The 16260-nt window shown below is 37.2% G+C and overlaps 1 protein-coding gene across 2 annotated transcripts in view; it reads right to left on the reverse strand.

Annotated features, from left to right (window-relative positions):
* Nucleotides 1-5049: 5049 nt before the first annotated feature.
* The window catches only part of FAM53B (family with sequence similarity 53 member B), a 147327-nt gene continuing 136116 nt past the window's right edge, over nt 5050-16260 (reverse strand). For both annotated transcript variants that reach the window (XM_083364527.1, XM_083364526.1), the window contains exon 6: nt 5050-12176. In XM_083364527.1, the coding sequence (XP_083220653.1) occupies nt 11829-12176 (348 nt within the window). In that variant the 3' untranslated portion in view covers nt 5050-11828. The remainder of the gene's footprint in view (nt 12177-16260) is intronic.

Genomic DNA, 16260 nt, shown 5'->3' on the forward strand with positions numbered 1-16260 from the left:
CGTCTTATGACCACAATTGAGCCCAAATTTATGTTGCCGAGAAATCTGTTAAGTGAGTTTTGCCCCATTTCATGACCTTCCTTGCCATGTTTGCTAAGTGAATCGCTTCAGTTGTTCAATTTTGTAACCCAGTTGTTAAGTGAATCTGGCTTGCCCATTGATTTTGCTTGTCAGAAGGTCATAAAACATCATACACATGAACCACTTGTCAAGCATCCAAATATAAATCACATGACCATGGGGATAATGCAACGGTCATAAGTGTGAAAAATGGTCATAGGTCACTTTTTTCAGTGTTGTTGTAACTTTGGTCACTAAATGAACCATTTGAAGTTGTGGACTACCTGTATGTGAGAATACAGCAGTTGCATCCTAAGAGAGATGTAATTTTTTTCAGTTTTCAGACATGCAGGATGTTTTCCCTGACGTGAGAAAAAAAATTTCTTGTCTCAGGATCAGGCACCAAAGATATATCCAGCTACTTAAAGCCACCTCTTCTTTAGATCAGGTCCTTTATTAAAATTAAAAAAACCTCTTAACACCCTCTAATTACATGAGTTGTTCTGTCAAATTTAATTATAACCTGGGTTGTGAATCATACCCAATATAGAATTGACTTCTCATCAAACTGCCATTCAAGATCCTAGACTTCATTATGGCATGCTTTCTGCGCTGACAGTCTTTCTTTGCTGTGTGTATGGATTGACATTTCCATTTATAATATTCCATAAAAGGAGGAATTAAGACATTAATGAATGTTAATTATTACTTGGAATTGCAGTTAGTGGCTTCCAGATTTTTCATCAAAACTATCTTTACAAATCTAGAAATGATAGGATTGGCTTCCAGTAGTTGGGAGGGGAAGAAGAGAAGGGCAGAGTGGAGACAATTGCTTTTGTACAGGTTTTTTTTTAACTTAAAGAAAACATGTAAGTCTGATGACGGCTGGCTGGCTGAAGAATTCTGGGAGTTGAAGCCCACAGGTTTTGAAGTTGCTGTTCGACACCCCTTTGCAAAATTGTTCAGCTTGGGTTATCAATACCAAGCTGATGCAACCAGGTCCCTTTCCTGCATAAATATATTCTTGTTTGGACCTGTTACTACAGAAACATTTTTGATTTGGTGCCACAGCATAACAGTATTTTAGAAGGTTATCCTAGAATTTAAAATTCTCCAGAGTCATAAAAGTTGGAAAAAATTGGACATGATCAGTGTCGGTGATATGCTTCATTTATATATATATGATTAGATATTGGCCAAGTTGGAAGAGAAAACGTTAGCTATACATATCTTACTACAAATGATATAAAACACTTCCGCACAGGAATTAGTATAACATTTAGCTGTGACTAAGCTGAATCTTAGCTTTAACAAATCCGATGACCACCACCCATCTATTCATATATGTTTGTGTGCTATTGTAAGGACATTTCTTAATTTGGAACATTACACTGTATGAAGCACATATCTACACTGATAGTTGGTGCCAAAACAATTTGGAAATACTTAATATTCCTTTTAGTGCACAATATTAACAGATGCTAATGAAAAAAAAGAATCTGATTACTTTAGTCATTATCAAATCCTTTTTTGGCAGCTGCTTTACTCAGTACAAGAGGTCACTCTAACATCTGCATAATTTCATATATATGTTCCTTAAACAACTCATAGGCTTTTTGATGATTCAAGACTTCTTAAATGTGTTTTTTTATCTTTTATTTTGCCAAAAATATTTTTATTCTTCCTTTTTTTTTCCTCCAAAACACGCCTTTTCCGTGGAATAACATTAGCTCTGTGGGAGAAAAATGTTTATTTTTACAACAAATTTTTAAAGGCATGTGTGTGTGGTTGGGTGGCAACAGATTTCCTGACTCAAACTCAGCTAGAAGACTTGAGCTGGGGAATCAGTTGAATAAAAGTCCCCATAATGTTAGGATCAAAGCATACCACCATTTTGTGCTGCTTTGCTGACACACATAACTGGCTTGGAAAATATTGTTGCTGGAGATATAGATTGTGTACTATAGTAGTTGCCAGTGGCGACTTGAGGCTCTTATGCTGCAATACACCAAAGGAAATAATGGATCCTGTGGAAGGATGGAAATCCTCTGATCCTACCACAACTTTTTTCTAGAGCCTATCCTGTCAGATTCCTAAGGAATCAGGCTTAGCAGTACTTCCTCTTTCTTTTCTCTTGATAAAGAGACCACCATGGTTAAATGAACTGACAAACCAATAAGCAAAGTTGGGTTTTAGAAAGAAGGCCTTCTGAAAAGCTTGACGGACAAGCTATATATTAATTGAAAGCTCATAGTGAATTCAGAGGTTACCACTACTTGTATTGCATTTGAACTGGGCTTTATGAACACCCAAGGCTTACATTCCTGAGCCCAGAAATATAATTCCCATGTCATTATTAATTCTCATTGGCCCTTGGCTCAAATTTCACTCTTGTTACTATATGGCTGAAATCATTCAAGTTTTGTTCCAGGACTAGAAAAACACATTTAGTTTCTGTGAAGCTTGAGTAGATTGCGAGAGGAAGGGAGACAAGGATGCAAACAAAAGGAAATGTTTCCTCAGCTGCTTATGCTACAGAACATGAAATCTATGGCTGTTTGATGCAAAAAATAAATAAATTAGCAGTTTAGATGGTCACGAAAGAGCAAGGAAATTAATTTCATGCCTAAATATGTACCATTTCATTTTGTTAAATCGGGTTTTCAAATGTTGTAATGTGTGCCCACTAAAACATTACTTTGCCCCTCCCTCATATTGATAGATAGGATATTGAGCTTGGTAGCATGGTGTCTTCCCAAATCAGGTGACTACTTGCCTTCCAATTTTCAGATAAACTGAGAGGCTTTTTGATAAGCGAATTATACGTACAGCTATATTCAACTGTGTCAAAAAAATTATTGCAGATTTGTCTACAGCAGGGGTGTCAAACTCGACGTTTTTTCCCATTGCCAGCAATGGAGTGGGTGAGGTTTTGGCAAGACCTATCTGGCCTGTGGGCCGGCAGTTTGACACTCCTGGTCTACAGGTAGTCCTCAGCTTACAACAGTTCCATTTTGTGAGCATTCAGTTACAATGGCAATGAAAAAAGTGATTTATGACTATTTTTCATCCCTATGACCATTGCAGCATCCTCATAGTCACATGATCAAAATTCAGAGGCTTGGCAACTGGCATGTATTTGTGACAGTTGCAGTGTCCCGGGGTCACCTTTTGCAACCTTCTGACAAGCAACATCAATGGAGGAGCCAGATTCACATAACAACCATTTTACTGACTTAACAACTGCAGTGATTCACTTAAAAACTGTGGCCAGAAAGATGATAAAGTGAGTCAAAATTCACTTTAAAACTGTCTCACTTAGAAATGTTGGGCTCAATTGTGGTCATAAGTCAAGGAGCACCTGTGCTTTCCATCTTGCTGGCAACTCCTGTCTAAATCTTTACATTTTCTGTAATTTATCTAAGTTACTCTTCTCCAGCCTTGTGTCCTCCAGCTCAGTTGGATTCAAAATGCAGATGCAGCAGATCATACGAAGCTCCCATAATCTAAAGTTACTCTGAGATACCACTGTCATTCACTCTGATGCTGGTAGTATTATGCTAGCAGAAGAAAAATCAGCTGCAGTGGTAACTAGGAAATGTGCATCTGAGCCAAGACAATTACATGTACTTCATTTAGAATAGGCATACAAATTTGGGAAAGTTCTCTTCCAAAAATGTGGACATTCCACATAAATAAAATAAGCAGGCATATACATAGAATGAAGGCTACTGCTAAGCTTGTAAGCCGCCCTGAGTCTTCGGAGAAGGGCGGGATATAAATGGAATTAAAATAAATAAAAAAAATAAAATATTTTATTCTAGTTGGAAAGTAGGGACACTACAAAAGACACAATCACCCAATTATCGTTTGGTCTCAAGATCCATTTGTTCCATCTTTTACTCATTATGTTTCAAGGCAACGTAGCTCCTGGTTAACTGAATCATCACTTACTGCATTGTCCCCTGGTGACTCAACTCCAGTGGATAACAAGAAGACAATCGGATTGATTTAGCTTGCCTACGAGAACCTCTCTTAATAATGGAAAGAATGAGGCAAAAATAGGAGGGGAAAAAACATATCTAGCCCCCTTCCACTTCTTCTGATTATGCCTTGGATTCAACGCTGACTTCTGGTGACTACTTAGACAAGTCGCTGCAATTTTCTTGGGAAAATTTCAGAATTGATTGGTCATTGCCTGTTTCTTAGGGCTGGGAGGATTGGCCAGCTCGCTTTGTACTAAGGTAGGACAAGAATTGGACTACTAGATGTACTTCTCAACTTAAGACCACAATTGGGACAGGAACTTTGGTCGCTAAGTGATGTGGTTGTTAAGTGATTTAATGACCTTTTTGCTGCAAGTATGAAGTGAATCATGAGGTCATTTAGCAAATCCAGTTTCCTCCATAGACTTTGCTTGTCGGACGCTGTCTGGGATGGTGGTGATCACGTGACCTAGGTTATTGCAACTGTCATGCTAGTTGCCAAGCACTCAAATTATGATCATGTGTTCATGGGGACACTGCAAAGAGTTGTAAGTGTGAGAACTGGTCACAAGTCACTTTTTTATTGCTGTCATAACTTTAAACTGTTGTTTGGTCTATCTGAAAAACCTGTACACTGAACTGGCTTCCTTCCTTACTCATTATAATGCTGCTAAAATTGTTAACTATATACAGCAAATGCTTTATTGTAATTCTGACATTATACTAATATTCTATCAACGTGATGCTTCTTTTGGCAGTTCTCAACATTTTTATGCAGACTAATATTAAGTTTAAAGAGAATGTGCTTCATCTCATTGTATAATTTTATGGAGTGCTTTGAGCTAATACGACCAATTTTAAAAATATGCTAAAGAAGGGGTATATTCAAAAAATACAGTCCTACTAAATAGAGAGGCGCAATGAAAACATTCCCACCATTTCAGCAGCTGAATACATTTAACAATAGCATAACACAAGAAAAAAAAATAGTGCTCAGTAGCAGTTACAGAATCAGAAAGCTTTATTTACACAGAGTAACAAGTAAATTCCTGAGACTGCGCTGCTCTATAGTGCAATAAAGTCATTTGAGAGAGTACAAATCAGCAGTTTTTTTTAAATTTTTCATGTCAGGGAACAGTCTTCACCAACATTAGATTTTGAACAAACACCAACTACAGAGCTGACTTTGTATATATGTCAATATGTTTGCATCTGTGCAATTACCATGAACAAAAACACATACATACATGTGTACGTGTGTATACACCCACACCCACACACACCCTTGGAGCTAAACATTGCTAGACTTCATGGATTTTCAAAGGCTTTTTGGCCATCATGTTCTGATTCATTGGTTCTCAGACACTGGAAATATAAAACGCTGGAAAAAATTGCTATAATTCTAAAAATATTCTCTAATCCTGTTTCAATAAGAAGTATTTAAAATGTATTTGTAATACAATTATTATTGGGGTAAAGAAACTATGCTACTTGTGAAAAGTTACAGTAAAATGCAGAGATACATCTAGTTCACCTTATTTTTTTCTTCAGTGTGTAATTAAATATAACATTTTATGAAAACCAGTTCTAAATAGCAATGACTGTAGATCTACAATACATTCCCTATAAGAACATTCATCAGTGCTAATAGGACAAAACCCTTCCATAAAAGTTGCATTTAAAAACGTTTTTTTTCTTTAAAAAAAAAAAGGGGGGGAAATGATTGACATTTATTGCTGTTGTCATTACATTTCCACAGTACAGATTGATCCAGGTGCCAACTAAGATGTCGTCCGTCTCCCTGCTGATTTGAATGTACTGCTTAGCAAATAAAAATATTTGTTGCGATGGTAGCAAATGTTCACAAAAAAGTCAATATACCTGATCAAAACCTGCTATATGAGCTAGTTTCAGTAAACTAACCAATCCGGCAGGAGCAAAAGATTCCCCACTATAGGAATCCAATAAATTTTTTCAGTGGATATGACCAAGCATAGATGCAGCTGAACATTTTATTCAGAACAGCACACCCCTGTATGTTATCATCAAAAGTATTTCTGTAAACATAAGCTTATATTTCAGATGTTTACTTTTGTGTGAATGTACATACATGCACAGACGTCTCATCTATATATACACCCATACATACATGTACACGCATCCATACATTCCATAACATTTTGCTTCTATTTTTTTTAAAAAGAAGAAGCAAGGCTTTAAACACCCAGTTTCAATACATAAATCATACAACACCAAACCCAATGCAATCCAATGAAACGCCACCTGGGATTAATCTTAGGCAAACAGTATATTGTAAGTATGCAGATGTGTTCACTGTAAGGCCATTTGCTAGTGAAGCATCATTGCTAAGGCAAAGAAAGTTTGCAGCTATATAAACTAAGCTACAGCTAGGAGAGTTGGGTTGTGGTCCTCTGGGGCCCTTTCCTACTCTGTGTACTTAGCTTCTCATAGGTTGCAGCCCTTTTTGTTTTTTTAGAAGCCCTTATATGCATAAAAACCCCAAATAAGAAAAGGCTGCCTCTATAGCACTAAAGACAAAGCAAACTGTCATTAATCAAGATGTATGTAGGTGAAAGCTGGTACACTATCTCAAAAAGTGTAAGGTTAATGGCATAAGATGTACTCTCTGTAGGCAAGCCCACATAAAAATGCTGTGATTAGCTATCATTACTTCCAAGTGAAAATGTTATAGCAAAGAACACGCTATATTTGTGCACAGCAGACAGGCAACCATTTCTCTGAGGATAGGTAATGTTTAGTAAAACAAAATCTATATATAATCCAAGATGGTGGAGGGAATTTTGATGGAACCATGTAATAAAATGGAAAATAAATCCAGTGGATAGGATCCAGATTAAATGAAATGAAGACACCACTTACTGAAATTAATGAGATACCTTACAGCACAACCCTACACATTTACTCAGAAGTAAGTCACACCAAACTCACTTACTTTGATGTAAATATATATACAACCACAATCATGATATGGATCTGATCCAAAATTTGCAATTATTTTAACAGTACCACAGCAAAATGCTGCACGTTGTTATTTGCACAGAGTGCTTTTTTTTCAAAGAAAAAACTAGGAACAGCTACGCAGGTAACAAATATAGATCAATATGCTGTATCTGAAATAGTTAATAGCCTAAATAATAATCCATTTGACTGCCTATTACAATTTGCCATGTAGGAATTTTCAAGGTCTGCTCAACAGATCTCTGATGATACACATATAGCTTGAATATCAAATCTATTATTCAAATTTGCATTGAGTAAGCTCTTTTGGCCATAGCCACCTGATTGGTTGTCCAGATGTTATACAACCAAAACCTGCATCTAATAACGTGGTATGCATACATGCATATACCCTACAGACTGCACTCTGTTTATGTCAATAATTAAAGATGATTTATTTGCCACTGTAATTTTTTGCCCATAGTGATACCCAGGTGATAAACAACATGCTGATAAACAACAGCATAAATGTATTTAATTATTACACTCAATAGAAATGTTACCTCTCTAGTAAGAGCTTGGATATCACTTGAACAAGGGCAAATTTTATAGCACCATGTGACTCTGGTTCTGTCCTCACGAATAGCTGCAAGCAACTTGTAGTTAAAAATGACTTTGCATGCCTCACACATATTTTTATTCTTTCTCATTTATCACAAAATACTGTACTATCCAACCGCTCTGCCATTCATTCCACCCACTCTTTCTCCAGGTCTTCCATGTAAGAAGAAATTCTCAAGAAGAAAATGTGATTCCTTGGAGTGGTGTTGCGAAGGGCAGCAGCAATAGCTTTAGTGTTTAGGCTACAGAAGTTGGTCTCTCTAAAGCAAAACACCAAACTATCTTAATACTTTTGTAGCAGAGTAAAATTCAGGAAAAAGAAAAAAAAAACAAATTCTTCTTTTGTGTGTGTAATTGCCAAGCATCTTCTTTCAGTGTGCCTTATAAGCTTTCATTTGATCAGGAAGGATTAACTTTAGCAGTCACATTACCTATGGAACTGAAGTCTGAAAGTGGAGAAATTTGCCTTGGAAAAATTGGTATTCTTAACAATTCAAAATTTGGCTTTGGCTTTGAGTCAGCTAGACGTATATACACCAAAGCACTCTCAAACTGGAGGAAGGACTGGAATATGGTTTTGTGAAAACCAAAACCTTCAGCAATTACAGAAGGTTGGTATAAGTACAATTTTAGGAGCTTTGTGCCCATGATGAATCCAAACACATTTTACATGAATGCAATGTACCTAACAGATTTTCTCAGAACTCCTAACATTCAACGTTCATAATAACATTGTTACACAATTAAAGCCACTACCTGATAAAATTTGTAGGGAAGGGTCAAAAAGCAGCAAGAGGTTTTACAAGAGATACACAAGAGGAGGAAGACCTCCAGATCTGTCATGTTCCTGATAACCCACAGTGAGATCTAAAAATAACTAACTCAGCCCAAACTATAAAAACAAAATCTTAAGTCCAACTCAAATCTATGAAAACGTGCCCATTACGTTTCTGTTTCTGAAACAAGCAATGTATATTAACTTAGTTTGCAATCAACAGATTTTGCAAGCATGAAGAGAGTCTTTTCATAAAGACCACCAAGTTATTCCGTGGCACCAGAATGTAAATAGAATTCTTGCATAATACCATTTGTTTTCACTTGCGTATCTGCATACGCATAAACATATGGCTTATATGTCATATAAGCTTCAGACAGAAAATAACAAAAATGAACATGTGAAGAAACAAAACCTACTGAATGAAGCTTAAATGAGCTAATGTAAAGCTTTAGCTTTGGTGAGATCTGTGATTTTAGATGCCATAAGCACTAATGCCATTATGGGAAAATGTAAAAATAGGATAGCATTTTTAAGAAATAATCTCTTCATTTTTTCTTTTATAGAGAAAGGACTGGTTTTCATTCATAAGTGAATAACTTGGCTGTGTCATTATGTGCTCAATTATAATTGTTGGTTGCTCAAAGTAAGCAGTAAGAAGTGGAAGGGAAAATGTATTATTGTTATAGCAAAACCCAGAGCCTCTACTATCCACATAACTTAAACTATGGTTGCTGTAAATTCAGGGAATTATAATCACAATGTATTAGAGGATACTAAAGTGAGAAAGGCTATTTTAAAATATGTATTGAACATCATGGTGGTAAAACACATGTTCCAGCAATATAATGGAAAGTCAAGCAGAGCATTGAATAGATGCAGTCTAAAACTCTTCTCATTACCTACTGTGATCCATTTGTCCCTGTTTACATAGCTATATGATCAAGTTTCCTTAGAATGAAATATAAAATGCAAGAATCACTCAATTCACTAGGAAAGTTGAATTCCATTCTCCTTCATAATAAATCATGTTATTGTTTCATAATCTGCAAACTATGATTTGTGCTTACCAACCAAATAACAATTGTTAAGAGACAGGCTGATAATGGATTATAATCTTATTTTAGAGGAGAAATACCATTTTTGGCAGTTTAGATTTGCATGCTTTGACAATAAAGGTCTGTTTGCCTGTTACTAAAAGCATGGCTTGGCGTTATAATTGAATAAAATCTTCTGTTACTTTAGATATCTTGACAATCGAGTCAAAACTGCATCAAGCTTAGAAGAGTGCATTTCTGTCATGTTGCTGTTATCCTGGATTTTATGAGCACAAAATTTAGCCTCCTGAATATCAAGACTTATTTTACAAAAGCCACACACGTACACACAAACATACTTGTGCATATTCAATTGTTTCTAGAAATAAACTAGATGTATTTTGAAAAAACAGAACCTGAAGCTGTGGCTGAGCAGAATTTCCAGTGTTTAGAAGACAGAACCCCGGTTCTGCTTGATTATTTGTTCCATCGTTTGAAGATGTATGCTAAAATGGTGAGTGAATTTGGGGACACTATATGTCATATGATTTAGTATGTCGCAGAACTGAAAGCCGAGAATGAAAACGGCAAAATCAGTGTGGACATAAAATGAAAGGGTGGGAAAATCTGTACATACCACAACAGGCAATGATTGATGACCTCTTTCTCACAAGACTTAATGTAACTAACATAAGGCCATGTAAACTGCTTCTGCAGTGAAAATCTAAACCTAAAGCTCATCATAAAAGCAAGACAGACCAAGCCCAAAATAAAACAGAGCCAGTCGCCCAGACAAGGATTTCTCAACTTTAAGATGCATGGACTTCAATCCCAGCATTGGAAAGTCTGGGAGGTAAAATCCACACTTCTTAAAGTTACTGAGATTGAGGAACATCGATCAAGACTTCGGGAGGTTATTAAAAAGGATGGGGAATATAAGAAAACTAATGGAGAGATCATTTAGAATCTACAGCTATGCTTCCTGGTGCTCTTAAACAGCAGTACCTGATGTGACATAAGTCAATGGAAATGCTGAATAATGCACTCAGAAGTGGGTTTCTTTTGGATGAATTTTCTTTTTCTCTTAGTTACAGTATATACATCCTTATCTTCAATGGTAGCAGTGGCAGAAAGTGACATATGTAAACAGATGCAAACCACTCAACAGTGCCATGTGTGCTCACTATTGTGCCACTGTCATTCACTGAAGCTAGAAGTAACAAATTACTGTATAGTCTATATTGCTTTTATCTTTTCACTTGATGAAAATACCTAAATACTGAGTAATGAATGAAAAACAAGATTTATCTTTAATTTTTTTTCTACTGATGAATGCGATAGGCTATATACCAATGATATATATAAATTTAATTTCATTATTCATTGAAATTTCAAGAGTGCAAAAATGTTCTCAATATTTTACTTCTCCAGACAAAGCTTGTGTCCTCTTCTTGCCAGTAAATTAATAACAACAATGAACTAGAGGTCATGCATCAAAGTGTGCATCCAACCCATTAAATCTGATCCAGGGGAAAATGAGTAAGAGTGCATTGCAAATGATACTTGTGCATGTTTGATTTGGATAAGGAGGCCTCTTAAGAAGCACAGATCTCTTTTTACTAGTATGGATAAAAATCCATTGTGCTTTCTTTTCATAATGTTATTGGTATGCATCTCTCTCTCTCTCTCTCTCTCTCTCTCTCTCTCTCTCTCTCTCTCTCTCTCTCTCTCTCTCTCTCTCTCTCTCTTTCTGTGTGTGTGTGTGTGTTTAGTAGACCATAACAAACTACTGTGATTCTGAGAATTGTGACTTTACATATATTATGAGAAATTTCATTTGTGAGATTTTGTAAGATCTATGAATAGGTGATCTAAAAACAACAACAGAAAATGAATTCAAATCATAACGCTAATCACCGCTTTTTGCTCCTTTGATAAGGACAGCTGAGGTGCAATTTATATCAGCCGACAGCAAAAAAGAAAAAGAAAAAGCTTATCTATATTACCAAATGCCATTCCCATCAGGAGATGGAGCTGCTGACTCTCTGGGCGGCAAATTAGCTTACTTTGGGGGGGGAAATGACCAGGAGCTTTTGGTCTTTCCTTTCAAGTTTTGATATATCCACAGAGCTTTTTTTTAAAAAAAAAATAGGTTGACGTTATATTGGAAGTTTTCTCTATGAAGAGCTACAGTAGTTCTAATAACTCCCTCAAAAAAGCTAAACAAATTTTGGCAAAGCTTTTTTGTTCTGGTTCACTTGCCAAGGAGAGGAAAAATGCAGATTTTCTTCCTCTGGTCTGCATTTACGTGTGTGAGTTTGCCACTACTAAATGCCTTGGTGCAGGCAGAGCCTCCCCCCTTTAGTGCTCTCAGTTGTTTTCTATTTGCTCAATATCTAATTCACCACCCAACTGAAAGATGTTATCCCCACCAGTCCCACTCCCCCTCCATGAGGAGTTCTCAACTTCTTTCCTACTATTCTCATCTTCTGCAGCACAGAAATCAGAGTCTTCACAGGAGAAATCTTCTTCCTGGTTAGGATGATGTTCTTCTGAATTTGAATGAGGCTCTGGCACAGGGGTGGAGGCCGGCGTCCTGCCAGGCATGACGTCCACGTTGGTGACCCATGTGTTATTGCTGCTGGTGCCAAGGGAGAACTGGTTCTGCTGAGGGCAGTCATCGACTGTCGTGCTAAGACTGTTAAACGTTTGACAATTCTGAAAAAAGATAAAAGAACATGGACAACTGAATGTGCTGCAATCAATACACGAACATGAGTCTTTCCCTCTTAGAATTCGATTGTTTCTTCTATTGCATCATCTTATCATTTTAGGATGATTTCCAAAGCTTAGGTAAGATTTTTATTCATTGCCATAAGAAATATATACAGAACATGAGTGCTGCCAAGAAACCAGCCCTATCCCAGTTAGAGATATTAATTACATTTCACTGACATTTTAGCAGACCTAATTGAAATTGATGGTGTAAATTCCCCACAGTAGTTCAGGCTTTATACTGGAAGGAAGAACTTTACTTCCCTAATTCTGGACTTCAGTGAAAACATTTTATTGCATGATTCTTAGACTGCAATCTTTAGGTCATGGGATAGATCAACATTGCTCATCTCCCAAACACAGGAACTAGATCTGAACTTCAGAGGAGGAAGAACATGATCAAGTTGCTTGTTTTGCCTTCCTGTCAGCCTCCAGAAATGTTCAAGAACTTAAACAGTGGCCAGGCAGGATCTAAATACTTTAGATCCAAAAGACCGGATATATTCTCTTCTGTTTGCAAAGAGGTAGGTGATTATTTTTTAAAACAGGGATTAAAATAAAAACCATAGGTCAACACTGCTTTCTTACTTTCCTTTCCTTTTTCTTTTTGGGCCTGCAAGTAGCCAGATAGATAATTTAGCTCAATTTATAGGAAAGGCCTAGAACCATTCATTAGAAACCATCCATGGTTGTGGATTAAATTCATGCATTGAGAAGATACAGGGTCACAAATTTCTACTTCTGTGTCGCTGTCGTTCTGTTTTGTTTTGTTTTTTAAAAAAGAAACGGCTTGCCCTGTTTATAGCTTTACAAATCAGAAAAACCACATTTGCAAGTTTCCTTCCCCATCCTTGAAATCCACAAACCAAGTTTGCCCATACTGAAAGGTTTCCTAGAGTTTGGGGGAAGGGATGGTTCTGTTGGGAAGGAGTCGCTATGACTTTGTTGCAGATGTAAGTTTTATTAGCAGAGGAAGCATTTGTTCATCATGAGGTCCCAGCCTCTGACACGGTTCTTTGATTTCCAGTTACCTGGTAACTACCAAAAAGCATTCAGTTTGCAAACAGTGCTGCAAATGAAGTGGTTTAGCTCTCACAATGGCATTTTTCACTCCTCTCTGCTCCGAAGCAATTGTGGCAACACCTGTTCTCTTGTGTGCCAGGATTAAAGGTGTATACTGTACTACCTTGCACTGAAAAGTTTTTCTTCCAGTTTTTAAATTGCAGAAGATTAGCCCATTATTGGAGAAGCACCTAACTAATTAGTTGGTTAGCCTGAACCATTGTATGTGACTAGATGAGAGGGAGAGCGCAATTCTGCTGGAGCTTTTGAAATCACACAGCACTGCCTTCAACTGCAATCGACAGACTGCCAGTTTTATCCAGAGAAGCCTGAGGTGATGTTCCAAAGTTCATTAGAGACAAAAGATAATATCCCCACTGAATTCTGCACCCGTTTGCAAAATTTAAGTGACAAGCAGATGATTTGCCCATTCCTGGGGTGCTAACCTCAAGGCCAGTTCCCAGGCACAAGTTCGAACAGCTTGTGGTTTTATTGTAATTATCAAATATTATTGTAATTATCAAATATTAGGAGAGGGCAGGGCAGAGAGTTTGGGTAGGCACTGAGTAAACTTGAAGCTATGGGAACGGATCTTTTGCAAAAAAAAAAAAAAAAAAATCTCCAAAGAGGAGAGATACCAAGTCAGGTAGCAAACGGTATTTCCCATTGTAACTTATTGTTTCAAGGTCATGCAACCTCTGAAAAAATGTGCTCTGGGAACAGCCTGTGCAGTCGCTACCCACCTCAATCTCCCTTTTAAAAGCCGTCTTGCTAACTAACTTTCCTGCACTAATGTGAACAACCATCTAGCTCTTCTTCCTTCATCTATTGTTCTGCACTATAAAAAGTTGGTTGGAAATCTGCATCAACATGCAGCAAACTGGATTCCTGGTTGCACAGAGTGGGAGCACAGCTTCCCTTTTAATGAGTTTATTGCTGCAATAACATGCTGCCTTTAAATAAAGACATTCACATAGCCATATGTGTCTCGGCTTGTGAGAAGGGAATGAAAATGAGGACTGGACTGGTCAGAAATCAATTGATGCATACTTGACTAGACCCTGGGTACTTGATCAGCAAGGATTCCCGCTTCCAAACTGATTTAACAATTGCAGCGTACGTGTTCTCCACTATATCATTAAAAGGTGTTTCAGAGGCAAATCAGGAATGGAACATTTTGAGTTCTGAGTAAAAAATAAATAAATAAATCTGAGCTTTAAAATCTTTAGTTCAGTGTGCATGTCTTTTCTACTTTTTAGATGTTCAAGAATTTTATTTAAAAAATTATCCCCCAAATCTGAATTTTCCCCCCCTTTTTTGAAATACGGAATCAACAATAGAGTAATGTTACAAAGGATAAGAAAAAGATGAAGAGATGCTACAGGCAAGAGAAAGCGAGAGACATTGTATATTGATTGAAGACACGATAACATGCAGTCTTTGATGTGTCGTACTGTATGCTTCTTCAATATAAAAAGAAGCAGAAAATAGAGCTTGCTTTCTTATGCAGAAAGAACAACCCAATGTGGGGAAATCTATCTATGCCGAAGCTATTCAACTCTGCAGCATGTGGATAAGGCAGGTGTTTTCTCTCTGCAACTTTAATGTTCCTCCTTCCCCATGTGCTTATTTTATACATGGGAAATAGTGAAAGTTCCATTATTACTGATCCTCTCTGGATTTAACACAAATGGAAAATGGATTATTAGATAGCAACAACAGGCTCCCAAAAGGAAATTATGGTTACACTTTGATCCTCCTATTATATAAAAACAGGATTATCCTGTGATTATTAAGTCTTGTTTCCCATGAAGTAGAAGCAAGTACTTTCTGTTCATTAAGTGATCCCAGATATTGGAACTTAAAGGCATAAAGGACTATTACAATGAGTAATACTTGACTAGATGAGCCAATGACATGAAATTATGCCTAGCAATTTCATAAGGGCAAAACTGACGATTCACACTTTGGATGTGATATATAAAGTTTGACTTGGTGTAGTATAATATGTGATTCACTGAGGCAGACAGAAAAGACTGTAGAGGTAGTCCTCGACTTACAACAATTCGCTTACTGACTGTTCAAAGTTACAATGGTACAAGTGGTGGGATTCAAATATGTGAACAACCGGTTCTCTGTGTGGATGCTGTTTCCAGAAGTCCATTTTGGCCCTGTGCAACAAAAAATTAGCTACCGGTTCTGCCGAACTGGTGTGAACCAGCCGAATCCCACCACTGAATGGTATTGAAAAAAGTGAGTTATGACCATTTTTCACACTTACGACCACTGCAGCATGCCCATAGTCATGAGATCAAAATTTGGATGCTTGGCGACTGACTCATATTTATGATGGTTGCTGTGTCCCAGGGTCATGTTATCCCCTTTTGCGACCTTCTGACAATCAAAGTCAATGGGGAAACCAGATTCACTTAACAACCATATCACTAACTTAACAACTTGCAGTGATTCACTTAACAACTGTGGCAAGAAAGTTCGTAAAATGGGGCAAAACTCACTGAATCACTCACTTAGCAACAGGAATTGTGGGGTCAACTGTAGTTGTAAGCTGAGGACTACCTGTAGTTTTCCATACTTTATAATCTGATGCCATGAATTTTTCCATATCCATTAGTTGCCACAGGCGGCATTGCCAGGGAAACATAGCAGAATCATTTCATCCAAACACAAGGTAAATGTGATGGGAGGACAGGGAAAACTGGGGGACAGATATTCTAGCAGCAGCCTGGTGCCTGCCACCGTAGGTCAGCTAATCTTTATATAGACAGATGCAGAGAAAAATACTTCAGTGTAAGAGGGGAGAAAAAGTGTTGACACATCATCTATCAAAATGAGTCTCTACACAAAGATCTAGATTCCATGGCTTGTTTGCTTGGCCCAGCATTCCTTAAATTCCAGAGTTGATTTCATTCTCAGCTGACTACTTGTGAATAAGCATTACATGTTG

Source organism: Vipera ursinii, assembly GCF_947247035.1.
Source record: "Vipera ursinii genome assembly, chromosome: 5".
NCBI lineage: Eukaryota > Metazoa > Chordata > Lepidosauria > Squamata > Viperidae > Vipera > Vipera ursinii.